Raw genomic sequence first — 26,303 nt, forward strand, 5'->3', positions numbered from 1 at the left:
AACTTTGACAACAAATGTCTTATACTACATTGTACAATCATTTCCCATTTATATGTTTTTGTTAAGAAACAACAGCATGTTGACATGATCTATATGTATATGCCTGCGATGGGTACTATGATGTGTTTTCACTATAGACCTGCCTCTCTGAATTTAAGGGTTTTTATCATAGAGGTCTGTCTCAAATGTGGGGGGCATTTCCCTGGACTCCCTCTCTCTCAGGTTTTACAGATTTGGTTTCTTAAAATTATTAAGATTTCTCATGAAATCGGACTTGGTATCGATATTTCGGGGAGAAGATCGATTCTAAAAAAACACAGATTGGAAGCATTGCCTGTGTGAACGGGCTGGTAGATGTGTCAGTACCAATAAGTAGAAATGCCACTCTATAAAGTTCAGTGTTGAAGTACCTTGATTTTAGCATCACCATCCTACCAGTAATAATTCATAACTATTGCTTTGCATTTTATTTATTTATGTAATTCACATCTTGTACCACACATTTTTCTGCATGTGGATATATATACATAAATAATATGTTTTATCCAGGATGCATGATTTATACATATATACAGTTAGTTATTAAAAGCAAATGAACTGAATAATCACCAGGACTTCAGTGGGTTACTTTCTGCTTCTCAACATCATTCCTAGAAAACTGCTGCAGTGGTTAAGAATCCATAGAACTGTGGGGTGGCTGGTTAAGTTTAAAATCGTGATTCTCTTCTCCCATCTTTCCCCCACAGTCAGAGGTACTGCATGTGCAACCCTGATGTGGTGCAGCAGTTTCACAACCCAGACACCATCTTCATCCTAGCTTTTGCTGTGGTCCTCCTCAACACTGACATGTACTCGCCCAACATCAAACCGCAGCGTAAAATGGGACTTGATGACTTCATTCGCAACCTAAGAGGTAAGTGTGCGCCTGTGGTGCATGTGCAGAGAGGTACAGAGTGTGTTCACGGGCTTTGCGCTATGTCTGCACCATTCCAGGGAGCGTGCACTATCTCTATCTCTGGACAGTATATTGAGCTTCAGACTTGGTACATCAGTCACTGATATATATAGCAACCGCGGGTATGCACGTTTGGGATTGATATGCCAGAAAGAAGGATGAAGGGCACGAATAAGAGAGCAGAGAGTCTGGCGGAGCCAAAGTTTCACAACATGCCCCCCTCTTATCAACCTCACTTCGTTCTCACTATCGGCCTTTTGAGTGACAGCCTCTTGAACTGAAGTAAATTACTTAGAGAGGTAGCAGTTGGCTGTGGGTGCTTGCTACCATCAGGAAAACCATCAGCAGCGCAGGAAGAGATTCCTGATATCCTCGACGCGGAGCTCTGCCCCCGAGACCACGGCGTCAGCCCATTTAATTGAGGCTGATTTAGTGTTAGATTTAACGATATGAGCTTGGGTTTCCCGCAGCATCCCATCACCTGTGCTGAGCTCCCAAAAGCTCTCGACGCTTTCCGCATCCCGAGATTCAACAGATACATACATTCACTGCAACCACGGCCTAAAGAAGGGCAATCTGACATTTATTTGTACCTTCAGTCAACAGAGGGACCCTCCTCAAAATGCATTCATCAGCTATTACGTTGCTTTCTCTCCGAATAATACCCAGCAACTCCGTGTGCTGCTGCGCAGTGATAATGGGACTACTACCATGACACAACAGCAGAACGCACACTGGGATAAAAGCGCATTTTCCGATTCACAGCTGTGAACAATGCGAAGAGTAAAAAACTAATTTGTATGCAATATCACAAATGAAAAATTAGATCAGCACGCAGTCAGTCAAAAATACTTGTTCTTATCTAAATTAAGCCCAGTTAGGATCCTCATTAGCTTCCACTGTGGCTGCTGCTAACCTTCCTGGGAGCAGCTCAATGGAATGAGTCACAATGAGCATCTGTGAATAATTAAAACTCAAAAGTCTGTGTTCTAAAAATTCCCAGCTGTTTGTGACTTTAGTGTCTGAAATCAATTAAAAGGTTCAAAGCAGATTCTGGTCTGATCTTGTGTTGTACATCTTAGGACCATTTTTTTTATATTTCTGCTCTTTGCTGAGTCACACATATTAACACAGGACAAAAAGTCCTAAATTTTCTTATTTTTAATATTTGAAACCATGTATTGATTATGTGCATGTTTGATAGATTGAGGTCTAGCAGCTAACCCCTCTTGGCAAATTTCTACCACCGACCGTTGATCAGACTAGCATAATGCAGGAACCCATACCTGTGTTCCCAGTTAACTACGTTCATTCATTATCCATTAGAAGCAATTCTATAGTGACACAGTGATAGCAACATTTCTTCATGGCACTACAAGACAACGACTGTTACGGAGACGGTCGGATGTCAAGCTCTTACGTACAGAGACAACTATTGTGCAGAGAGACGCTATTCACTGAGTGACAGAGAAGGATGAAGGACGGATAAGGTTAAAAATGTTCCCACAGTTACATTCAGAAAAAGGATCATTAGGGCGCCGACATTTAAAGTTACATATTAATTGTTATTCAGAGTCGATGTCGAGTTTGAAAATCTGGGACTGGGTGCTCAGAGCAGGATCACCTCAGGTTAAGATGAACCGAATTACACTGAATGAACCCTTGACATTCTGTCAGGTGTGGATGATGGAGCAGACATCCCCAGAGAGATGGTGGCAGGTATTTATGAAAGGATCCAGCAGCGAGAGCTGCGCTCAAATGAAGATCATGTCACCTACGTGAGCCGCGTGGAGCAGTCTATCCTGGGCCTGAAAACTGTGAGTAATATCCAAGTCACTCCTTTTTTCTCCCTCATTTCAGGGAGCTGTCGGTTCTTGTTTTGTACAGTCTCCTTTTCCCCGTGTCATGTATTATTTTGCCGCGGCCTGTCCTCTACCCTGTATGAGCTGTCATCCCTCTCTCTTTAACCTCGTCTCCGTAGATCCTCGCTGTGCCCCACAGACGCCTGGTGTGCTGCTGCCGCCTGTTCGAGGTGCCGGACGCCAACAAGCCACACAAGCAGAAACTGTCCCAGCTCCAGAGAGAGGTCTTTCTCTTCAACGACCTGTTGTTGGTAAGAATTTACCGCTAAAAACACAGTTAACACTGTGATGCATGGGGTGATGTAGCTGACCATTTTCTGTTTTTGTTTGCCTCCAGATTCTGAAGTTGTGTCCCAAAAAGAAAAGCTCGGCATCGTACACCTTCTGTAAAGCTATGGGTCTCCTGGGAATGCAGTTTCACCTCTTCAGCAATGAGTGTAAGATGCTATTTTGCTCTGCAGCTGTTTATTCCCAGTGCAGTACCAGTCTTAACGGTGGGAAAAGTGCTGAGTTAACTGTCATCCGCAGCGCTGCCAACTGTCAAGTCAGTGTCACGACACAAAGTTTGAGGAATTGCCGTGGGGTCACCAGTGAGATAAAATTAACACGCTGCTGTCAAGTTGTAGTAGGTCTTTTTCAGGAAAGCCAGTTGACTGTCACAGATTTAAGTATCACCTTTAAAAGCATGTTTATATGCATTCAGCTATGTTATAAGGACATTTTTATACATAATGGACAGACTTTACAATTAGAGCCACACGTGGTATTGTTATCTGTCCATTTTGTAGGGATGCTGCAGGAATATGAATGAATTTGTTAATTCATATGTCTGACTAGACGCACATGCAAGCGATCATAAAAATGCTTTTGCAGAAACATTACAATGCTGCCGAGTTAGTCCCAAAAACGTGTTTTGAGAATACCATATTTTAATCAGTTCTTCCTTGAGCACAAGTGAATGTTTGTGCCGAATTTGAAGCAATTCCCTCAGTACTTCGTTCAAGTCAACATCCATCTGGCTCAAGAAGTACAACCTGAAAGCCAAGGACTGGCAGAAAGAATCCCATCCTTTTTAAATCATTTATCCTCTCTCAGGAGAGGTTCATGAACTTTCACGATGAAGCTCTGGGGGCTTTATGATCCTAACAACAGCCAGGTGGAAACAGCTTAGTGAGCTGATAAGAGGAGATGGCGAGAATCTAGGCTCACTAACAGGCAGGTACATGCCCAGAGTATTAATGACAAAACAATGTGGCGAATGAGTGAGGGCTGGAATATATGAAGGCTGGGCAATATAACTGGGAACCGGTGCGTGAGTGGGCAGGGGAGATCAGGTGACTGGACAAGTTTGTAGATATGTGACGAATGGATGGAAAATGACAGGATGGAGTCGAACAAAACAAGTTAGAAATGGCTTGAGCTGTCCCTCCACTAAAGAACTGTGTTTAAACAGTTTAATAGCTTGTGGTGAAACTGCTGACAGCTCTATGTTTGTTAATATAACTAGAGATCAATTTTATATGCATGTTTTGAAAAGTAAATCATGTTTCTGTCCGAACAATCTACGAGCTCCCGCTTTACTCTCCTCTGGGTCACCAGAGTAAAGAAAAAAAACTCTCTCCGATATTAAGGGCTTTATGAGCTTCAGTCGCAGTCCTCAAGGAGCCGCATGCTGCACATAAACTTTAGAAAATATAGCTAATCCATTTATGAACGATTTATTCTTTCAAGGGGTATTATTCGCAAGCGTTTATGGCATAGCAACGGCAACAAAGCCAAAATGTTCTCAAAGATCCACTTCCTCTCTTTGTCTAATCAAAGTCAAGCACTTACTGTTCCTCATTGTTGGGGTCTCTTATCAGACTATGCCCACGGCGTCACCATGCTGAGCCCGTTTACCTCGGAGAAGAAGCAGCTGGTGAGCTTCTGCTCTCCGAGCGGAGACGAGCTCAGGAAATTCGCCGAGGAGCTGAGAGAGGCTATCGCAGAGGTCAACGAGATGGAGCAGATACACATCCAGTGTAAGGAAATGAGCGCGCTGTCCTCTACGTCTGCTGATGCGAACGAACACGTGCCACACGTGCGTGCGACCGGCTGAAATATCTCTCTATGTCTCGCATTGCAGGGGAACTGGAGAGGCAACAAGGCATCCAGCCGCACGGCCTGCACACCAATGGGGGTCAGCTGGACACACACGCAGGGCACGGCTCTCCTTCAGGTGCTGATTTTGCTCGCGCAGCATAACACAGAATTATAATTCCAATAAGAACTGAAATGAAAATTGCTCAAGGGATGTAGAAAATAGTTTTATGGAAGAGAGATGCAGAAGAAAAAGCAAAATTTAGAAAAAGACATAAAAGATATAATGTTAGTGAGAAAGTTTAAACTTTGACATATATTATATAATATTATATTATATTATATTATATTATATTATATTATATTATATACTAATCTCCTGAGACCCTGCATCCTCATATAAGGAGGTTATGTTTTAGGTTTTATTGCAGCTTATTCTGTGTAATTTAAACCCATTGTCCTCATTCGTGGTAGCAAAGGTTAAAACTTATTTATTTATGCTTATTAACATTTCTAGTTTGATATGACAAATATATATATTAACAAATTAACAACTTTTTGCTAATTAGCAAGTACTCATTTGAGTATGTTTGGACTTCATTGTTTGCAATTCTGTCATTAAAATAAATATTTTTTAATTAATATAAATAATTCCAGTGTGCACATGTGAGGACGTGATTTTTTTTTCCCCAAAAAAGTACTACTTCTTGTTCAAAGATGGTGCTTAGTTTTTACACATCTTAGGTTACATTAATCCCAAATTGGAGAAATTAAAAATGCATACCAAATAAAAGCTCGGGTCTCAGGAACATCTCTGAAGCTAAACTAAGCTATGAGTTATAGCTATGATGGCAGCTATTTACTCTGTTCATAGTGGCAAATATGAGATCTGTTCACACTTTCGGCAGGAAGCAAACAAACATTATTCCTGAGCTAAATGAAAACCCCCACGTATGAGAACCCGTTTCTGACTTTTCTGTACACGCTGTATATTCCGTATTCTGCCTGTTGTCCTACAAATAGACCTGTTTCTCCCCACAGGCCAACAGGATCCGTACGATAAAACCGGCAACAACAACACAGTAGAGGTGAGTGCCAAAGCAGCTCTTGTCTCCCTCAGGTAAGTATCCGCGTCTCCAGCTTTGTGGGCGTGGTTTTTGTACTTGAGCGTGTGTGCAGCGCGTGGTTAGACGGGGACCAAGCCTCATCCTGAAAAGAAAGTGTGCTTTATGCTTTGCTATAAAAAAAAAAAAAAAAAAAAAAATCCGCCTGAGGCAGCCCCCTCCCTCCTCCCTCATCCCCTCCCTCCTCTCTACGCAGCCAAAAATACAAAGGCTGCTGAGAGGAGTCTGTGGTAGTGGTGGTACAAACATTTTTCTTTCTGTGAATCATGAGTAGATCAGCAGCCACTCTACTCGCTAATACAACATCCCTCTCTATCATCAGCTGCTGCTCTCCAGCCTGACTGTATAAGCCAATGCAAGCCGCCATAAGCCTGGCTGGCTCTTAGTACACTATCAACAAAGCCAGATAAGCTTGATACTGTTAACAGTGTGTCGAGTGTGTGTGTGTGTGTCTGTAAAACCAGCCCTTCCTAAGCATTGTGAAAGAAGATGTTTTCCACTTTCTGGTCCTCTCTCTGTTTTACTCCTTTGCCCACTCCCTCCTCTGCCTCCCCCCTGCCTTACAGTCAGTCATTCAGAGTTGTAAATTATTGTGTTGGACCGACACCACGCCCTCGGTGTCACCTCTCCCCTCCCCTGGCACTCCTTCATCCTTTAGCCCCTCATTCTGCCACTCACTCAACATGATCGCACACACACACATATAAACTCCAAAAATCCTAAGATCTCTTCTCACCCCGCAACCCTTTTCTCTCTCCGGGCTGGTCTGCGTAAAAACATGATTGAGATAGGTCGTTAATCATGTGACTGGGAAATGAGTGCGTATTCTGCATGCGCTCGCTCTGCGTACTACCTACCTGCATGCCTGCATGCCCACGTGCGTAACACACCAGAGGGCTGCGTAGAGGCTGCGTTCAGGCTGGTAACTCCTCATGCGTTCTCTGACTGTTCCTAAACTAGGTGTCAATTCACAACAGGCTGCAGACCTATCAGCTGAGCCAGCCCAGCATTGAGTCCACGCCCCTGGCCCTGGCCGCGCCCCCCGCCCTCCTCAGCCCCATCCAGGCGGGGGAGCTCCGCCCAGAAACACTCATCCAGTGCCAGCAGATCGTGAAGGTGATCGTCGTGGACCAGAGCGGGCGAGGCCGGATGGAGGCCTTCCTCAGCCAAGGTCCGGCCACGCACCAGCTGATCCAGTCGGCCCTGTCGACGCCCGTCCGCGTCAGGGAGGGAGACGGCCCCCAACCTCCCCTGCCGCCCCCCCCTCCACCTTACAACCACCCCCACCAGTTCTGTCCCCCTGACTCACCCATGCCCCTCCACCACACCATGCCTCTAACCCGCAGGCGCAACTCCAGCGGCTCCCGCAGCATCGTTTGACTCACTGGCCACTTTACGAACGGGCCGGACATGAGCCGTGCACTCGAGAACACACACATGCCGGAGAGCAACTCCACTCTGAATCGTGAAGCAAAAGCAGCGCAAAAGTAGTAAAGAAAACCAAGAATCTATTCACAGCGACTGAGCTGGGTCGCCTTGATTCTGAAAGATGACTTTTCTCCTTCCCTTTTGTCACCGACATGTTACCTGGTAGCTGGTGTTGTTGTTCGTCCAGATTTCACACTCTTTAGGGGATATGGACACGCTGCATTTCTAAATGTCACCCGTCCAGCAAATGTATCTGTGAGATTTAAGTGTGAAACCGAGCGACGATGTCAGAAAAGCCGCTTGGCAGCCCCTTGAAAGGTCACGAGATTGCTCTAAGTACAAAAGGACAAAATCCGGGTTTGATTTCTTTCAGGATATCGACATTCGCGACTCTTATCGGTCCAGTTTTCCATTACAAAACACCACACTCAGCACACTCAGTGAGGAATAATTTCTGCACAACTACCCCAGCTTCTCTACACTGTAATCATTCCCCTCTCATCTCTGCATAATACGAAGAAAGAAGAGTAGCAGCTTATTTGTTCCTGCATTTTCCTGCATTCTAGGGAAGAGATAATCAGTATATGTGAAAACACTGAAAGGCTTTACCATCTCTACCACATCATGTACAGTATACGTACTACACAAACCTAAACCGACATCCTGATGACAATCATGTTTCTGTGCTTCATCGTTTCGTTAAAGCCGCGTTGCTGGATTATATCCCGGTAGTAGCATGTCGCTGGCCTGATTCTGTGGAGTTGTGCTATGACAGAGCTCAGGAAAGAGTTTGCCGCACTGCAACATGTAGTACTGTTCCTGCACATCTGAGCTGCACTGAGAGGAAAGTGCTTGTGTACTGTGTGTTCAGTCTGCTTACTCATGAGCAACAGGGAGTCAGGCTGGTAATTCATCAAAAAAAAAAAAAAAAAAAAAAAAACAAGCCCAAAGCAGGCAGATGAAGCCTCTTTCCTCCTGTACATTTACTCCTAATGGGTTACAGTGTGTGAATATTAATGTTACCTTTGGATTTCTGCCCAGAAACTGTTTTTTTCCTTAAAGGTTTAGTTTAAAAATGAAGTGAAATTACTCTACACAGGGTAGACCAAGGTCACCTCACTCAAAACATTACTATCCTCTCTCACCTATTATATTTTCCTTACTCGATATTATATAAGCAGAGATGCTTTTCTGTTCTGAATGTCAAATCAGGGGGAAAACTGAAGATGTCCGTGGAACAATTATTGATCTCATCGCCACGTCCTCAGTCCAGTGTCGATGGTTTCGAGCGGTTTGTACAGCACATCAAGCATCACCCGACTGAGACATACCCAACACGTCTTGTACCTTTTGCACCACAGAATATATTGGATATATTGTAAATAGACAAAAATAGATTTATTCTGAAAAAGTGATTGGTTTGCCCAGTGTGAGTATCTACGTGTGTATTTGTACAGAGAAGATCTAGTTTAAAAGCTAAAAAAAGGATATTATAGTTATTATAGTTATTATTTATTATTCACATCTAATATCAGGGGGGTGTCCTAAATGCTACCGCTGTGAGAGGAAGGAGAGACAGGCAGCTTTTATAGAACACACTCCGGTTACCGTGGTAACGAACACTGACATTATTACAGATTCATCATTAAATTATGTCATGTTAGCACAGGATTATTAAAAGACGGCTGTGACACCTGTGAAGGTGTGTAAAGGGCTATGCTGTATTGGCGAATACGTACAGTAAATCACAGGTCATATACACACGCACACACGCACACAAACACACACAGAGGTTTATAAACAAGTGCACACATGCAGACACACTGACGTACACAAACGTGCACATAGCTGCCAAAGCAACCACAAATTCTGCTTAAATTTACCTTAGAAACTGCTTGATTTCTCAAGTCAGCGACCCCACTCTGTTTACTCTAAACTTGTATTATACGGCATGTTATTTTTATTTATCTTTTTTTTTCTTTCCATTTACAGTACACGGGAGGAGTTTGACTCTATGTTTGTATCATTATTGCCAGGGCATGTTGGGTTGATTGATGTCATTTTCTGCTCTCCCTCTCTCTACTTCCCTCCTCCTCTCTGCCCTTTCGCCCCTGCCTTCTCCGTGGTAGTCATGGAGATGCACCAATCTGCATCCTCACTGTGGAGCACAGTCATTAATCTTTGCACCCTCACGATATTTCTAAAAAGGAGATTTCTTAAAGATCAACATGTTTACTAATGGAATTTCTAATTTTTTCTGTTTGAAGAGAATGAAAGAATAAAGTAGTTTTTACTCTCCGCCTTGAGACTGTCCTTCTGTGTGCGTCGACGTCGCTACCGTCCCGGTGTCTGTAGTAATCTCTGCCTTTCTAATGAATGTATTTGCACCAGGTGTGCTAGGTAGACAGCGGGATGAAGGAGCTTATGGGAAAATCAGTCCGCACCGGTGTTCCTGCATCATCCCAGCACTCTGGGTTTGAACTCATTAATTAGTGGACAAGGTCAGCCCCGAGGCAATACTGAATCTGACTTGTCTGAACATCACGTTTGTGTGTTGTAGTGCGGGTGGTGCGTGTGTGTGAGAGGTCGGGGGAGGGTGCATATTCTGGAAACTTTTTTCGTTGCCTGCATTACCCCGGGCCTTTGTTTTTGCATAGTTACGGCTGAGAACGTCAAGGGGCGTTGGAGGAGACAGCGGAGTACATAAACACAACCTTGAACACTGCAGTTACAGTATGTATGCGTTATAATTACACTAATGCGGTACTTCCCTACTGCATTCTCTAAACAGCAGGACTCGCAAGATGATAATTTGCAATTTCCTATTGCAGTAACTACTATAATTGTGATTGATTGCTTCCAACAACTAGTCAAGTTTCAAGATATTTTCCTGTGTGTTCAGAACCTCCATCCATTAATCCATAGGTCTTCAACAGGAGGTCCGCGACCCCTAGGGCGTCCGTGGGGGTACTGCAGGGGGGGAGGCCTCATATATATATATATATTTTTTAATTTCTCCTTCAAAATTAAAATTTATCTTAATGCACATTAACATAAATCCAACATATTTTAGTGAAGGGATAAATTGAGGTTATCTTTCAGTCAGCACTCCACTTATTCAGTTGTCTCATCAGTGGAGCGCCACCCCAGCCGAGACCTGTCAATCCGAAAATTTGGTCCGTCCTCCACTCAGCGTCAATACTCACCGGGCGCGACACGGGCACGGAACGGCAGCGCAGCGCTGGCTTGCGAGCCAGCCATATTCACGCGATATCATGAGATCACGCGATAATCCTGGACGTACACAAGACCGCGGGATTACATTCCAGCCTTTGTCCTTTCTTTTATTGTCCTTATAATAAGAATGTGTTGTATCATAAATGATTGTATGCTGCTCCACTTCAATTCGGCCATGACGTAATGTTGATGTGTAGTTCTGAGGCTACGTGAACGGCATATTGTGTTTTATTTTGAAAGGGAGCGGGAGTGTTTTACGTTGATTCTGTGTCGGATTTCCTGTCCTGATGCAATCTGCTCTGTTGAGCAACTAGAACTGCTACGGAATGATAGCGTAATGTTGATCTAGCGACAGGAAATACGACCCAGAGTCTGTTCATGGTGTTTTATTTTAAAAAAGAACCAGATTCACTCTGCAATTTCGCCCCCTGACCCTCTAGCTCCCAGCGTCTCATAACAACATTAACGGCGGACTACAAGCTTGTGACGGTGCTGCATCAGATATCAACCCTCGTTGGGTGGTTAGGTTCAATATACTGTTGATTCACCACTGACATGAGTTTAAAAGGATTACGGACTGTACAGCGTGCAAGGTTAACACGAACACGCATGCTCCGCCTCTTTTTCTTTCTTTTGGCTGAGGTCTCTAGCACAAACAGCGCCACGCACAGGCCTAGGATATGTACTACAGCCTTTCTACAACTAGATGCGATTTCGTGTTGGATCGACATGTACGGAGAAATACTCGATACGACGCCAAGGAAAGCCAGATCGCTTTCGTACGTGTGGACGTGACCTCAGTCCCCAAGTGAAATCCAGACGCACGCTGCAGAGAAGCTAACAGTGCACCTCGCTCCCATCAGCCAACTGAGGCCAAAATGTTTTGGTGATTCCCTGTCCCTACTACATTTAGGTTCGTTTAAAGGTAAAGGCATGTATGTTTATGGCAGTTGCACGGCCTCCCTACTGTTCTACATATGAAATTTGAACATATATTATTTGAATATCTTAATATTTAATGCAAAATGCTAATAATAATGTAAATTTATAAAAAGCACTAGACTAGGCCAGCAGTGCTAACCAGTTTGGCGTTCAACCCTTTGACCTTTGAACACCAATATCTCATCTAATCAAGTCCAAGCTGACATTTATGCAAAGGGTGCAGGAAAACTCCGAACTGAAAAGAGGCATAAACACACAGAAAAGGGACTAGCAGCAATGTGGCCACGAGTGACCACAAACTATTAATGGAATACAGAAAGATATAGCAATGGTAGGTGGAAACATCAAGTTGAACTAATCTCATACAACTGATACAGTTGGTCAGCATATGGTGCTCCAAATGAAATGTCGCTCACGCCTTTGGTTCCTACAACCAAATACACCATGCAGCTTGGGGTTTAGGATGATACAGGATCATTGAGCAAATCATTTGCGTGTGGACAGGCCTTAATGCCTCAAACTGCAAATGCTGCTTCCACAAAGGAAGGAAAACAGCATTTGATCCGGGGCAGACTAATGGAAAATATGTCAAGTTTTACCATTACCATCAAGGCCAGAAAAAATGCAAGTTATTTTTATTTTTGCAAATCACTCTTTCAAGAAAGGATAAACAATGTTTCGACACAGACAAAGTTACAAAGAGGCTGAAAAAAAAAACAACTTTACCATTTTTGGCTGAATAAATCATACAAAAGCATAGACAATATTGACATAATAAAGCAATAACAATAGTGGAATCAATTTGTGCAAAGTACCTGTAGGCCTACAAAAAGATGTGACAGAGCCGCCACAATCAGCTCACACTTTCTCTTTTAACCCTGTACTGTTTGAAAGTCCTCCAGTGGCCTCTTTCTGTTTTGCTCTCACTTTGGAAACAAGAAGTGGACAAGAGGTGCCTTCAAGAGAGGACTGTGCTCAGAAGAGGGTCTGAAGTGCAGCGGCAAAATCTTAGTCAACAGAGATGTCACAGCGATGGTCAACTCCTGTTCCTCCTCCATAATCCGCTAACGTTGCTTGGTGGAGGCAGCGGCCCCGTGCACAGGGTCTGTGCACATGGCTTTTTGCCAGTTACCCTGAAAACCACGCGCGGGCAGAGGCGGCAACTGGTCAGTCGTTCTTTTACATCGTGGTCTCCTCCCACTCCAGTTCAACATCACCTGAAGGCCGATACAAACGTGTGGGGTTAGCACTGTGCTGCGTGTTTCTCTGAGAGTGTGCATGTGGTTTAGCGCTTATGTGTTTACCTTCCATGGTGTCCAGGGAGTCCATCTTCTCCAGAGCAGAGTAGCTCACAAACCAGATGGATTGGCTGTTGCCTTTGTTGTTTAGAAGTTCCAGTGTACTTTGGTGCAGGAAGATGTACTGCGCCTAAATTCAGACATGTATTGGACATTTTGACTCTTCCAAGAACGTGTTGTTTTGAACCGTTTGCCGGCTGAACATGCACACATCAGGCATAACATTATGACCACCTTCCTAATATTGTGTCTCTTGTGCCTCCAAAACAGTTGCGTCTCATCAGAGAACATGGGTTTTCTGAGGGTGTCCAGTGGTGTCTTGGGCTTTTGAGTTGAAGAGAGGGAACTCTCCTGTGTGTGCCTGTGTCAAGCTACATCCTGCTGGAGATGGTATCATCCCTGTTCCCTATGTGTCCGGGGAACATAGGACCCTTTTGTGTTGTGTTTGTGTTGTCACAAGATGGTCAATGTTATTCACTTCTTCTGTCAGTGGTCATAATGTTATGCCTGATCGGTGCAGGTTGCTTTAAAAAACTACATATTCTCTACAAAACTATGGACAAAGGAGAAAGTATGAACTGAGCATGCTCAGTAGTCACCTTCCTCGGGAGAGATAGGAACTTGAATTACTGAAGATAATTTACTGATACTAATAAACTTTGACATAATGATACACTGGAGCCAACTGACGCTTTCTTTGGCTGTCCTTGGCTTACTTTGATCAATTAATTATCCCTTTATACAAGTTTATTGCTGTCCTCTGGGGCTGTGGAGATACACTTTTTGCAATTTAAAGGGAAAAAGAGCAGCCAGACAACCTTTAATGCATCCCGAATTCAATTAAATTAGTGAGGTAAGGTTAGTCATTTATATGTAAACATAAGCGAGAACACTTGTAGTGTTAGCTGTAAGTGTCATTTATGGCCATTCTATAGTAGAAATTAAAAAGTACGGAAGTTAACTGGAATTAAATGCAAGATTTGATGGATGTTTACTTTCACATTTGCCGTCCTGTGTCTTCGATACATGGCTTAGATAAAATGGTAGCCATCTGACAAGGACAAGACATTTGACACTTCATAAATAACTGATCTGAATGACGACTTAGCCCAATAAATGCTGTAGTCTCCACAAACTACAGCCTTGCGCGTCGCTACCAATACACGGAGGCAAAGAAATTGTGCAGAGCATATAGAAATAATGAAACAAATAAACTGAGCAGAAGCACAAGGACTAGAGCCGAGGGTCCAACCAGACGCTGAGACACACTAGAGGTTCATAAATAATCACCGGGGGAATTTATGGATATGTTCACGTGGTTTCAAAGGAGGGGAAGAGAGAGGGGGGGGGGTCCTACTCAGCAATTGCCTTTAATCCATTGCCAGATCATTCCCTCTGTCAATATCGAAATTTTCCAAATATTTTATGTAGTAGAAAGTAGGACAGCCACCATTTGTAATTCTTTGATGTTTCCAAGTGCATTAGAGCAACTTAAGATAAAATGCAGTGTCTGTCTTCTGTTTCTTCTCTCTCTGTTATGAAATGTAGGCGCAAGAATAAAATTTACCGCCTCATTTCACTCACCAGATTCTGTACCATGCACATCCTCTCGCTGCGCAGTTCAGCGACCAGCCCGTATATATCCACAAAGTCGTGATCTCGGACGTGCTGAATGAGGTGATCGAGAGCAATGAACACGCCCGTTCTTCCCACACCGGCGCTGATAAAACAGAGGGAAGGGGAGAACGACCGCCATTAGGCTGTCTGCTGTTACACTGCATAAAATCGCTTATTTGTGAGTTTGTGAGCATATAGTACAAAACCGCCGTCGTACAGTACCTGCAGTGGACCACTATGGTGGTGTTGTCGTGCCTGTGAGCTCGCACGGCTTTGACAAAATTAATAAGTGTGCTGCACGACTCTGGAACCCCGCGCTCAGGCCACGACGTGTAGTTGAAGTGGCGTACCAAAATGTAGTGCCCATGCTGCAGAGAGGAATTCACACAATAAACAGCAACACAAGGTTAGATTTCCTATCTGTACTCACAGATGTGCTCCAGCTCAGTCCTTTCAGTCCACGGCTGATGCTTAATCACACAGTTCCTTTCATCCAGGATTACTCATTGTGTTTTGAGCTTTTTTTAATATTCTTGTCTCCCTCTCATTTTACATCCGGATAATGTCACTGCATAACACTAATTTTAGTTCTTCCCTCTCATTGTCCAAACAATATGATAGTAATGTGAAACAATAAATACATGGAACCGATCCACAGGGGATTGGTCATAATCACTGGTCAAGTGAATGACACACTAAGCCATTATAGTGGCACTTGTCAGTGGGAGGGATATATTAGGCAGTAAGTGAACAATTTGTCCTTAAAGTTTTTGGTGGAAAAAAATGGGCAAGTAGAAGAATTTGAGGGATTTTAAAAAGGACAAAATGTGATGGATGGATGACTGGGTGCGCTTGGTCTGTAACAATATTCAGTCAACTGCACGTATCAAAGTAACATCAAGATAAATGCCAGAACCCAGGTTTCCCAGAAGAATATGATATAGTAACACATAGGTCTTCAACAGGGGGTCCGGGGAGGTACTGCAGGGGGGTCGTAAAATCTTTGGTTGATTAGACATTATATATATATATCTTACATTTCTTTTGATACACATTAACATGAATCCAACATACTTTAGTAAAGGGATAATGGATAGCTTAATACTGAATACAAAATTATGATAATAATCATTTATAAATAGCACTAGGTCGAGTTTAATATAGAACACATATAGTAGGTAGCGGGTCCATATTTAATCTCTCCATTAGTTTGGGGTCCTTGGCCTGAAAAACGTTGAATTGAAGACCCCTCTTGTAAGGGGTTCAACGTTATTTACCGGTTGGCGGTGTTGGTATAGGTGTAAAAAATAAGCAGGCAGTGGTTTTAATGTTGTGGCCGATATTTTACGGTTTATTTGTATTTTTTGGCTGGGAAACTGGGATAGCACTGACGGATTAACCAGCTTGTTTTTGATTTTCTCCGGTGATTTATAAAATAAAAATAAAGAATAACATCAATTTTATCATTATAAACCTTTTAAAACTGTATCGATATACATGCACACTGCATAGTTATAAATCACTATTAGCATAAGAATATATTATAGCTACTTTTTCTCTGCCGTTTCAGGCCTAACAGGTGGATGTGATGTGTGCGTTTCTTTTTGAGTGCTTATTAGTCAGGTTACCTTTTCTACTTTCAGGGTCCTGACAGTCCAGTCAGGATAGACCTCCTCTGACACCTTTGAGATGAGAATGTCGATGTCAAACACTGACATTGGCTTGTTGTCCTCGGGCCAGTACTGGTGACACCGGATCTGAAATGCCACACAAACACATATAAAAACACATCAGTTCTCCACAGCAGGTAAAACCCTCCTGGGAATGATGCCTGAAACCGAGCCTGTATCCTGTATGCTGACTACTAATGTTTCATAACAGTGGCAAATCTCTCATGACGCACTCTGCCTTTCTCATAGCACTGTGTAAGCATGGCGATGGTGCGCGTTCCCGTTTCCCAGATCATCCTCCAGAAGTCAGCCACAGTGCTGGACAGAGGACCCTGGGTGGCTATGAACTCATTGGGACACAAGTAGCCCTATGTGGACAGAAAAAGAGAGACAAGGAAGCTTATGAAACGAGGAAACTTTGGAGATTTACGTATTTAACAGAGTCGTGATTAAATGCTGTTAACTGTCATTTAGGAGCTGGAACTCACTGAGACAAAGCTGGCGTTGATGTAGTCTGAGCCTACTGGTCCACTGTGTGAGCGGAGTTTCACTCGGTTGTTGTTGTCTAAGTGGTGATCAGTGAGAAAAGACAACTGTGATCAAACCAACACAATGAAATGTAATTCATGACGGAGCTACAACACATTATAGTACGCCATATTATACATATACCGATCAGCCACAACATGAAACTAAACTAAATACCACCCACGTAGACTAGACCATCTAATTTTCAGTCTGATCACATACAAGGTTTGATATTGGGGAAGCGGTTCCTGGACTGGTTACAGGGCAGGTCAGCGTCTGAGGTGGCCAGGTCCTGCAGCAGCTTTGGGAGCTCCTGAAGGGATAAATTTTGATACATCAGCACCCGCATTAATCCACATCCACACACCAAGGTTAAAAGTCAGGACTCCTATATTATAACTGCTAACGGAAAAAAAAAATTGGGCCTGGAGTAAAAAATAAAAAAGTAAAAAACTGCACCCACTTGGGAAGCTTACATTTTTTTCATTATCACATTCAACCTTTACTATTATACATGACCACACAATAGACAAAGAAATATGTATTTAGAATAGAATATATAGAGTAGATTATTATTTGTAAACTGTAGCTTTCTTTTCAGATTTTTCAGTTTCCTATTATGTCACCTCCCTTTATGCATTTATAGGTTTGATAAACACAGGTCGAGGTTGAAGCCAAAACACTCACAGCAAACTCCTCCTGGAACTTGGCGTTGTCGTTGGCACACAGATCCTCTACGTGCTGCAGAAAAGACTTCTTGTTGACAGGCCTGGTAATGAGGATGGGAGAGAAACACACTGTACGTGAGAGAGCTGTGCAAATACGCAACACAACAACAATATGCAAATTTCTGTGAACTTATCCCAACACATAGCGGCAACAGAATATGTTGATTTACTGCACGGTGCAGCTACTGTGTGCGCATCATTTAGACAGACCCGACTTACTTTAGTGATTTCCTGTAGCTGAGCAGCCTGGACAAAAATAGAAGGCAAAAAAAAAAGAAAAATCAAGCAAAAATAAACAAATTAGTGCAATAATCACAGCCTACAGCTTGGTGTTTCTGTCCATGACAGCTCAACTGATCCTTGCTGCAGAGAGTACACGGCGACGTGGCTTTAAGAAAATAAAGTTTAGCAATTTTCAATCGGATGATTACGCTCTGATGTTTTAGTATGTGAACATAAAAGAAACATATTCTCATGTGGAAGGTGTTTTTTCTCAGTGCTGCGACTTGTAGCTGCAGCCTCATCATCATCCTGAGCAATTTTGAACAAATTAAAACCATCTCAGGCAGAGAGTGTATAAAGAGAGTGTAAAAAACACTGCGACCACAGATTCATCCCACTGTCCAGTAACGGCTTAACGAGCAGCACAGGCAGACGCTTTAATGCAAGGCTTTATGGGTAACGAGATGATGACACACACACACACACACAAAAGACACTGTAAAATAGTGGAGATTGAAAAGTACGACATGCAGACAAAGTCACGCGACGAACACAAAACTTACTGGATGACATAAATCTCTTTCCGTCTAAAGAAAAAGGAAGAGTACCTGGGGGGAGAAATTGCTCGGTGAGACACAGGCAAAGCTGAAACCTATGCGAGTGTCTGCGTGCAAGGAAAGGTGGCAAGGAAATTACGTCAACTCTGAGAATGGTAGTGTTTATAAAGATCTCATCTTGCTGTGTGAGTTAAGCAGAGATGTTGGTGCCAGCAAAGCAGCAAGAGATCGCAAAATCGTTGGTTGATCAGACATTTTTTGTATATTTTTTTAAATTCCCAACACAAATTTAAATTTCGTTAAATACACATTAACATGAATGAAGGAAGGGGGTTACTACTTAATCTCTCCAACAGTTTGGGGGCCCTTGGCCTGAAAAACGTTGAAGACAACTGCCCTAATGAACTGGGAAATGAAAGACTGCAGATGGAAGTATGTCTTGTGTGAATGTAGCGTATGGGACCGTTATCTTCCCAACGAGAAGAACAACTTTCAGTGATTTATCTCCTCTTGCGAAGGTTTTATGTTTTCAGTGTTCTTGTTCTTCCTGTCGTTGTTGAAGACAGGCATTTTCTTCAGCTACACTGGTTTATCTTTTGTTTTTTAATGTCTCTTCATTACGTGGGGGACGTATAATAGTCTTTAGATGCTGGGGAGATGCTATGAAGGAGTTCATAAAGCTTTATACACTTCAGTGACAAAGTCTTATTGGAAGCACTTTACAATTTGCATCTTATTCCTCCTCACGCAAAGCAACGGAGGCCGTTGGCCTGATTGTCAGGAGCGGTACGGGGTTCAGGGTCTAGCATGAGATAATTAGACGAGGATAATGAGTCAAACTGCTCTACCGAGCGACAAACACAACTGCCATTTGTACAGTAAATTGAACACTGCAAAAATACATCGCAAATGCTTCTTTTCCCGATTCTCACGTCCTTTGAACAACCAGTTATCTTGTAACAAGCGCCACTAAGCTTGACTCTTGTAAAGGGAGAGGGGCTCGCAGCACTTGCTGCGTGCGCATTTGTTTGTGCCAGAGAACAAACAATACAGAAGACAACAAAGCAGCTAGATGAAAAAAAAAATGACAGAAAAGCTAGATGCTAAATTTGTAGAAGAGGATGGCTGGAGGAAAGCACTTTGAGTTGTCTGCTCTGCAGAGAACTAAAGATAAATTATGAAGCCACGTTGGCGTCTTAGCGCGGCTGCTTCTATTTCTGCACCGACTCTACAGCGCTAGGCTAGAAGATTTTGTGCTGACAGGAGTGCACCACAAACAAGTTAGCCGCAGCAAAGGGATTTTTGTCTTGTTAACTGTTGATTCAAAATCACGTCTGGAGCGGCCAAATCGAGCCTGAAATCATTTAGTGTTGTCAGCTGTCAACATGTTACATCTGACGAGTGACGCTTTAAGATTAAGATGAACGCGGACTTACCGGTTGAGTTTTTCTTGCTTCAGCTCCAGATCTGCAACAGCAATCAGCTGATCCAGCTTACTCTTTGTCTCAATAATCTCTGCCTCTCTGGGCGAATACGTCACGCCCTCCTTTTTATGTTGATGGATCCTGACAGGTCAAGAAAACAGCATTAAGTTAAACTGTATGCAACGTGTAAATATCAAGATAAACGAATAATAAACTACAAAATGGAAATTATTTATTTCAAATGTCGCAGTTTGCTATTAGTCATACGTGCATGTGGCTCGGTTTGCACGTTCTGGTAAATGTGTAATGTTGGCAAAGGAACATGAGTGACTGTTGCCATCTTACTTGACTGAGCCACAGATGATGATTACGAGTAACACGGCCAAAAAGAAGGACAGCAGAAAACCCAGAATGATCTTCTCTTCTCTAGTCAACAGCCCATCTGCTACAGAGGGAGGGAGAGAGTCAGAAGGGGCAACATAAAATAAAAACAACAATGTTACACAATCAACCTTGTCATGTACATTGTAAAGATTTATCCCCAGTATTATTACCTGCAGTCTTGACATGGTCTGAGTATTCTGAATCTGTGTATTGGCCATTGATGTTTGTTGCTCTGAATTTAAACCTGGTAAAAAAAAAAAAAAAAGGGCAGTCAAGATTTGCCTTTATGCTTTGTAGAAAACATATATATAAACCAGCGGGTTGTGCACTCACACATAGACAGAGTTAGGTTTCAGAGGTCCATTGCAGAAATGGTAAGTGTTGTTCTCCACCATACAGTCGTCTTTGTCTCCAATCACATAGGTCCCCGCCGCAGTGTGGTTCTGCCTCACCAGATGTCTGCCGTCTCCAGACACACTGCGACCGCTACTGACATGTGCATTCATACGTGATGCCCCGTCTTCCATCAGACATGGCGGGTTGGGGAACCCCGCGTCAGTCAGATAAGGGGCAGGACGATGAAGGTACGCGCTCTTCCAGTTGGTCAGGTTCTCGCTGTCTTTCACTGTGACGGGATGAGGAAGTTGGAGAGAGATTGCAGTTAAAGTTCTGATGCTGAGGCCTTTGGCGTTTACGTTTTTGTCTTTTGCGAGCTTGGGTCAAAGTGACGTCCTGTAAAACCCGAGCATGAGCTCTGGTCTTAAAACATCAAAAAGACCAACACCCAAAGTGTATCAGACTTAAAGTGACGGCTGTCAGTGTCTTTTCGCCGTCATACCTCCTGATTCGGCCACGATGACCTGAATTTTCGTGATTGGTCCGTTGTCGTCACTATAGAAACAGGCAGGCATAAGGATGGTGATACTCCTGTGGGTTACCATGGCAACCCCTCCATGGCCCAGCATTGCCTCGGGTCTTTTGGTTGGCTTGGACGGGGCTATAAGAAACGCACACGTGCACACACACACAGGTTTTTGGGTGAGTACACAAGGAACATGTGGCTTTATCGTGTTACGTTTGCATTTATAAACATTGTAAAGCAGCCAGTCAACATCAAATCTGACAATACTGCTGAGTTATGTTTGCTGTGTCAGAACCAACCTACATACTACTGCGCAGTAAATCTGGGCACGGGAAATACTCTGTCTCAAACTTGTGAATCACTGCTGCAATAAGGAAGAGAGAAACAATGTAGAGCTCTTCTGGCAAGAGAGGGGGGTCTTGTACCTTTGATCCCCGTGGTTACTTGGACATGTGGGCTGGGTGGGCTCCTGCCAGCCCCGTTCTTTGCTGAAATCTACAAATACACAAATGGAAGAAAGCAGGGATGAAAACAGACCGACACATGGCAAAAAAAGGAATTAAAAGTTTGTGGAGTGATGACGGATGGGCCGACTGTACAGCTCTAGTCAGTGAGCGTGTTCTTCACCTGTATACTGTAGGTCTGTCCCCCCTTTAGGCCTTCTATGACAGCAGCCAGTGTGTTTTGCTCATTCTGGATGACATCGAGGCTGACGTTCTTAACTAGCTGATTCTGGCTGTAGACATACACAAAGTACGCCGTGATGTTTCCGTTGGGCTCCTCTGGTGGGTTGAAGGTCACTCTCACACGGTTCACTTCCTCTGGGATAACTGAGATGTTCACATTCTTGGGAGGGTCTTTAGGCTCTAGGCACAGAGAAGGAATTACATACACAAGAGAAAAGTAATTATTTGGTTAAATTTAACCAGGGACAGCAGCTAGGGTAGATACTACAAGATGCGTACTAACCCTCCTCCAGTGTTTGAAAGTCAAGAGGCCCGATGGCTTTCCCATCGCTGCCGGCGTGCTCCAGCGGACCAGTGAAGGCAGTGATAGTCACAAAGTAATGAGTGAAGGCTGTCAGGTTAGTCACAACAACAGTCATCAGCTCTCCTGGAGCCCGGACTATTGAGATGTTCACACCGGGGCCGTCCACCTTACGTAACAAGAGAGTAAATGGAAACATTAATACTTAATTTTTACGCGCTGTAAATCACCCTGCCCTTAAGCTGCTGCTGCCGCGGCGACTGTTATAAAGTCCCCAACATAACTGTTAGTCTCTACTGGGAACATCTGGGTTTTCTAGCTCATTGGTGACACATTTATGTTTGTGAAAAATGTAACGCAGTGAGGCCACCTGCACAAGATATGAGGTCGGCCCAGAGAGAACAGCTGGAGCATCCCACGCAATGCGAAGGCTGTTGGAGGTGGACGTCACTTTTAGGTCACGAGGAGGAGCATCTGGGTCTGAGGGAGGAGATTAGAGATGCACTGAAATGTATGTGACGTTAATTAAATAATGTTAAATAAAAAATGTGTAATTCTTCTTCCAGAAACTGGACACACTGCAGACTTCCATGCATGCATTAATACTTCCAGGGAGGTCATGTAATTGACCGTAAAAGATTGCACTAACGTCAGCTGTTATATGTCACTTGGTCTAATATCATGTATGCTTTATATTAAAGGTTTTAAAATGTAAAACATGGCATATTCAAAGTGATCACACCAGTGTTAGGTAGGAATAACAGGCTAGTGTGTTTGTTCTTATTAGATGCTGTCATGTGGCAGTTTTTTTTTTTTTTGCCTCATTTGGGACTGTGCTGAGCTACAATCCTCTTACATGAGTATTTATTAGCTCCGTGGCACCGCTGTGGAGAGACAGTGCCAGTGAGCACTGAGGGTTAATGAATCTGAAGTCTACAAAACTTTGGTACGTGCTTTAATTATGTTCACTGAAGTGTTAATTGCTACAATTCCCTGCTGCCCCACTGTTAAAACCCGTTTATATAATCTGTTCTGTCTTTAATTGAATTGTTCTTTATCACTGTATCGTCAAATGCATTTGTAATAACTCTGTTAACACTAGAAGAGATGCTTTGAAAAGGGGAGTGAGTTGAGGATGAACTACAGCGGAATTATTTAATTACCTGCTTGGTTGCTATAATGCTATCCCTACTATTAATCAAAACCCTAACATCTACAGATGAATACTATTGACAGTGCCTGTGTTTGCTCAGTCTGTTAGTGAAACAAAGCCATGATTTCGCTGCTATACCCTGGAACAAACGACTGAATTATTTGTCAAATATTATTCCTAAGGCCCTGAATAACTGCCAGTTCTCCTCTGGCAACTCAAAAAGGTCATGTCACCACTGTGATGTTCTTACTTCCAGCCAGGGTGCGTGCATAATTCCAGTGTGTATATTCCCCTACTCCAGCGTTGGTCACAGCAGCCACTTTGAAGCGGTAGACTCTGTATTTAGCGAGGGACTGGAGTGTGACGCTGTTTTCTTCGGCGCTATTTGAAGCATTTAATGACACGGTGACATTGTTGTCCACGCAGCCAGACCCCAGATCGTCCTCTGGGCTCTGATGAGCAGTAATTGGTACATGCGGTTCACAAACAGTCGAAAGCAGCTGTGCGACGATGTAGTACTCTTTCAACAGGCCGGGGATGGAGAGCGGCGGAGCCCACTGAAGTGTCACGTTGTTAGGCGTGAACTGAGAGACGGCGAGGAAGCGAGGAGCTGCTGGGACTGTTAGGAGACAAAGAGGATTTAATCAGGTTTTCACTCTGTATTAAATCAGCAATTCAATTAAGTCATGGGGAGCAGCTTCTCCCGGATCTGTGACTTGAATGCGCAAATGTCTGAACAATAAGATCGACTACCTGATTCAGACTGTGTGGAGGCTGTACAGTTCACTGCGTCTCCAGGTCCTGCAGAATTGACTGCAGCTACAGTGAGCGCATACTCCTGGTCAGGTAAAAGCCCAGTTACTGTATACTCTGGCGTGTGGGCCTGGTGTGTGAAGGACTGCAGGTCTGCCGCCACTACAATCTCATAAAAAAGGATCTGTCCATTAGGGTTGTCTGGAAGCTCCCAGGATAGCTGTATTGAATCCCAGCTCAGTCCTGAGCAGGAAAGGTTCCCTACAGCGTCAGCCACTGCAGACAGAGAGGGAGGAAAGAGGCAGCTAATACACTGGCTGCGGCTTTCGAATTCATTTCAGTTTAACATTTGCAGTTGGTCTGCAAACTGAAAACTAGTTTAGGTCACTTGTCTGTATAAAGACAAACTGTTACAATGTACAATACAGTAGTAGTAGTGCACTAATGGGAACTGATTGCAAGGTACTGTTATTCCACTGGGACTGAAACAATTCACATGCAATATGCAATTCATAAGCAATTATAATATATATATAATATATTTTTTTTACATTTGTGGTGTTGGATATTGTTGCTCAGCTATGGATTTGCCACTTCTTCTGTTTTGAGTTCTTACTTTGTCACATTTAATATTTTTACATTGTTGTTATGCATGTAAAAAATATATATAAATATATATTTTTTTGTATTTTGCAATGTCTTCTAACCTGCTTGGGCTTTAAGACCCCTTGAGAGACAATGTATTTTGACTTAAATTGTAACCAATATGAAGATAATATGCATACACTATTATAATTTATTTTAAGAAAATTTCAAACCCCAAACTGTGAACAGAAACTTGAATCTGGGTTGATGTATGTCCTTTTTTTAAGTTGTGCGTGAAGGCAGTGTGGACTTTACCTGACTCATTGGTTGTGAAGGTCACAGGGCTGCTGAACTGATTGCCGTGGCCCACTCTGGTGTAACTGTACACACTGATCTCATAGGAGCTGTGGGGCCTGAAGCCTGATAGATACTCTGTGGTCGCTGAACCAGAGGAATTCTACATTTGTTCCAACACACACACACACACATAAAAAAAAACAAAAAAAAAACATTGGAGATTAAATCACCCAATCTTTATTACCGGAGTGAAATAAATGTGTATGTGTTTGAAAGTATAATGTCACTGCAGAGTGGCATCTGGAGTGTGAAATTATGACTATTACCGCCTATGTTGATTAGCGACCGGTGTGACTGTGGAAGGTCGTGTGTATTACCGTTGGTCGAGGAGTCCATTCGCACACGACACGCTGTGGGGTTGTATATGTCAAGTTACGGGAGGCAGATCCCAATCATGTGCTGTTTAAATTAAGCGTGTAAGTTTGTGTGAGCGGCGTGTGTGATGAGTTTCCCCGTGAATGGAAGTGTGATTTTCACGATCCATTGGGTCAGAGGGTGAGTTCAAAGAACGGGTGTTGTGGGTGTGTGTATTGTCAGTTAGGAGGGGGCTGGGCCTAAACTGTAGGGTGGGGTGGTTAAAAATACTAAAAAAGGAAAAATTTGCCTGGCAATATGGTATGCCCAGATTTTTATAATTTAAGCCTGTTTTTAAACTTACCGTCTTCATCTGTGTGTAGCTGCAGCAGCAGGTAAGGCCCTGAGCCTTTACGCGTTGCAGCCATGATAGTGAGATTGTAGGCCGTGTATGGAAGTAGATTGGTGAGGATGAACGAGGTGTTGGGGGTGTGTGTTGTGTTGGAGGCGCCCGGGCCAAATAGGGTGAGGGTATACTCGGTTATCTCTCCATTAGCCTCTAGAGGGCGTTGCCAAACCACAGCGATGGAGGACGAAGACAGGTTACGGGTGGACACCAGCGACGGAGCGGAACTAGGAACTAAAGAGAAACGCACACCGACAAATCAGTGTTACACTAAGACATGAGCCCAACTTTATAAGAAGATGTTAGTGTAGACAAACTCACTGTCGTCGTCTGTTCTGAGGTACATTGTGCTGGTATGGTTATAGGCGGGGCCAGCACTAGTTGCTGGAGTTACAGTCAGCACGTAAGGGAAATACTTCTTGAGTTTGGTGAATAGGAAGATATTATCAGTTGTGGAATGCTTGGTGGTCTTGTTGACAGCTGGAGTCCCTTGGTTGGACACGTTTGGGGAGATGCCGGCTTCCTGTAAAGTGAGCAGGTAGTAGGGACGGCCGTTTGGCTCCAGCGGAGGGTCCCAGCTAACAATGATGGCCGTGGAACTGAAGATCTGAGCCGACAAGTTCTTGACCGAGTCGCTCGGCACTAAAAAAAAGAGACAAGTAGAACGGTGTTACTATTATTAACCACTATGAGAGACAAGTCTGATTAATACTGTGAGCCATCAGCGTAGGGCATCAATCAACCATACACACTATGACACAGGGAAAATGAACAGTGCACCAGTCATCATCATCATTTTCACCAGTCAAGGTTACAGTTATTGTCAGCATTGTTGCAATGGAAAATAATAC

At 43.4% G+C, this 26,303-nt stretch overlaps 2 protein-coding genes across 3 annotated transcripts in view; one reads left to right on the top strand and one right to left on the bottom strand.

Moving 5' to 3' along the window:
• The window catches only part of iqsec3b (IQ motif and Sec7 domain ArfGEF 3b), a 29,288-nt gene extending 19,542 nt beyond the window's left edge, over positions 1 to 9,746 (top strand). The window contains exons 8-15 of one of the 2 annotated variants that reach the window (XM_047597139.1): positions 747 to 913; positions 2,633 to 2,772; positions 2,937 to 3,068; positions 3,155 to 3,254; positions 4,680 to 4,838; positions 4,943 to 5,035; positions 5,938 to 5,984; positions 6,981 to 9,746. In XM_047597139.1, coding sequence (XP_047453095.1) covers positions 747 to 913; positions 2,633 to 2,772; positions 2,937 to 3,068; positions 3,155 to 3,254; positions 4,680 to 4,838; positions 4,943 to 5,035; positions 5,938 to 5,984; positions 6,981 to 7,400 — 1,258 coding nt within the window. In that variant the 3' untranslated portion in view covers positions 7,401 to 9,746. The remainder of the gene's footprint in view (positions 1 to 746; positions 914 to 2,632; positions 2,773 to 2,936; positions 3,069 to 3,154; positions 3,255 to 4,679; positions 4,839 to 4,942; positions 5,036 to 5,937; positions 5,985 to 6,980) is intronic. The other variant, XM_047597140.1, reaches the window with a different exon arrangement.
• A 2,499-nt stretch (positions 9,747 to 12,245) lies between these two features.
• The window catches only part of ptprq (protein tyrosine phosphatase receptor type Q), a gene marked incomplete at its 5' end in the record, with an annotated part of 36,824 nt that continues 22,766 nt past the window's right edge, over positions 12,246 to 26,303 (bottom strand). Inside the window, 26 exons of the mRNA XM_047595862.1 lie at positions 12,246 to 12,844; positions 12,932 to 13,055; positions 14,510 to 14,645; positions 14,765 to 14,910; positions 16,171 to 16,299; positions 16,446 to 16,580; positions 16,701 to 16,777; positions 16,963 to 17,053; positions 17,428 to 17,509; positions 17,688 to 17,714; positions 18,254 to 18,298; positions 19,684 to 19,812; positions 20,017 to 20,116; positions 20,226 to 20,299; positions 20,389 to 20,680; positions 20,894 to 21,052; positions 21,343 to 21,412; positions 21,545 to 21,783; positions 21,887 to 22,073; positions 22,275 to 22,384; positions 23,308 to 23,676; positions 23,811 to 24,086; positions 24,711 to 24,852; positions 25,095 to 25,102; positions 25,411 to 25,686; positions 25,774 to 26,094. Coding sequence (XP_047451818.1) covers positions 12,807 to 12,844; positions 12,932 to 13,055; positions 14,510 to 14,645; positions 14,765 to 14,910; positions 16,171 to 16,299; positions 16,446 to 16,580; positions 16,701 to 16,777; positions 16,963 to 17,053; positions 17,428 to 17,509; positions 17,688 to 17,714; positions 18,254 to 18,298; positions 19,684 to 19,812; positions 20,017 to 20,116; positions 20,226 to 20,299; positions 20,389 to 20,680; positions 20,894 to 21,052; positions 21,343 to 21,412; positions 21,545 to 21,783; positions 21,887 to 22,073; positions 22,275 to 22,384; positions 23,308 to 23,676; positions 23,811 to 24,086; positions 24,711 to 24,852; positions 25,095 to 25,102; positions 25,411 to 25,686; positions 25,774 to 26,094 — 3,782 coding nt within the window. The remainder of the gene's footprint in view (positions 12,845 to 12,931; positions 13,056 to 14,509; positions 14,646 to 14,764; positions 14,911 to 16,170; positions 16,300 to 16,445; positions 16,581 to 16,700; positions 16,778 to 16,962; positions 17,054 to 17,427; positions 17,510 to 17,687; positions 17,715 to 18,253; positions 18,299 to 19,683; positions 19,813 to 20,016; positions 20,117 to 20,225; positions 20,300 to 20,388; positions 20,681 to 20,893; positions 21,053 to 21,342; positions 21,413 to 21,544; positions 21,784 to 21,886; positions 22,074 to 22,274; positions 22,385 to 23,307; positions 23,677 to 23,810; positions 24,087 to 24,710; positions 24,853 to 25,094; positions 25,103 to 25,410; positions 25,687 to 25,773; positions 26,095 to 26,303) is intronic.

Source organism: Mugil cephalus, chromosome 10 (assembly GCF_022458985.1).
Source record: "Mugil cephalus isolate CIBA_MC_2020 chromosome 10, CIBA_Mcephalus_1.1, whole genome shotgun sequence".
NCBI classification, from domain to species: Eukaryota; Metazoa; Chordata; class Actinopteri; order Mugiliformes; family Mugilidae; genus Mugil; species Mugil cephalus.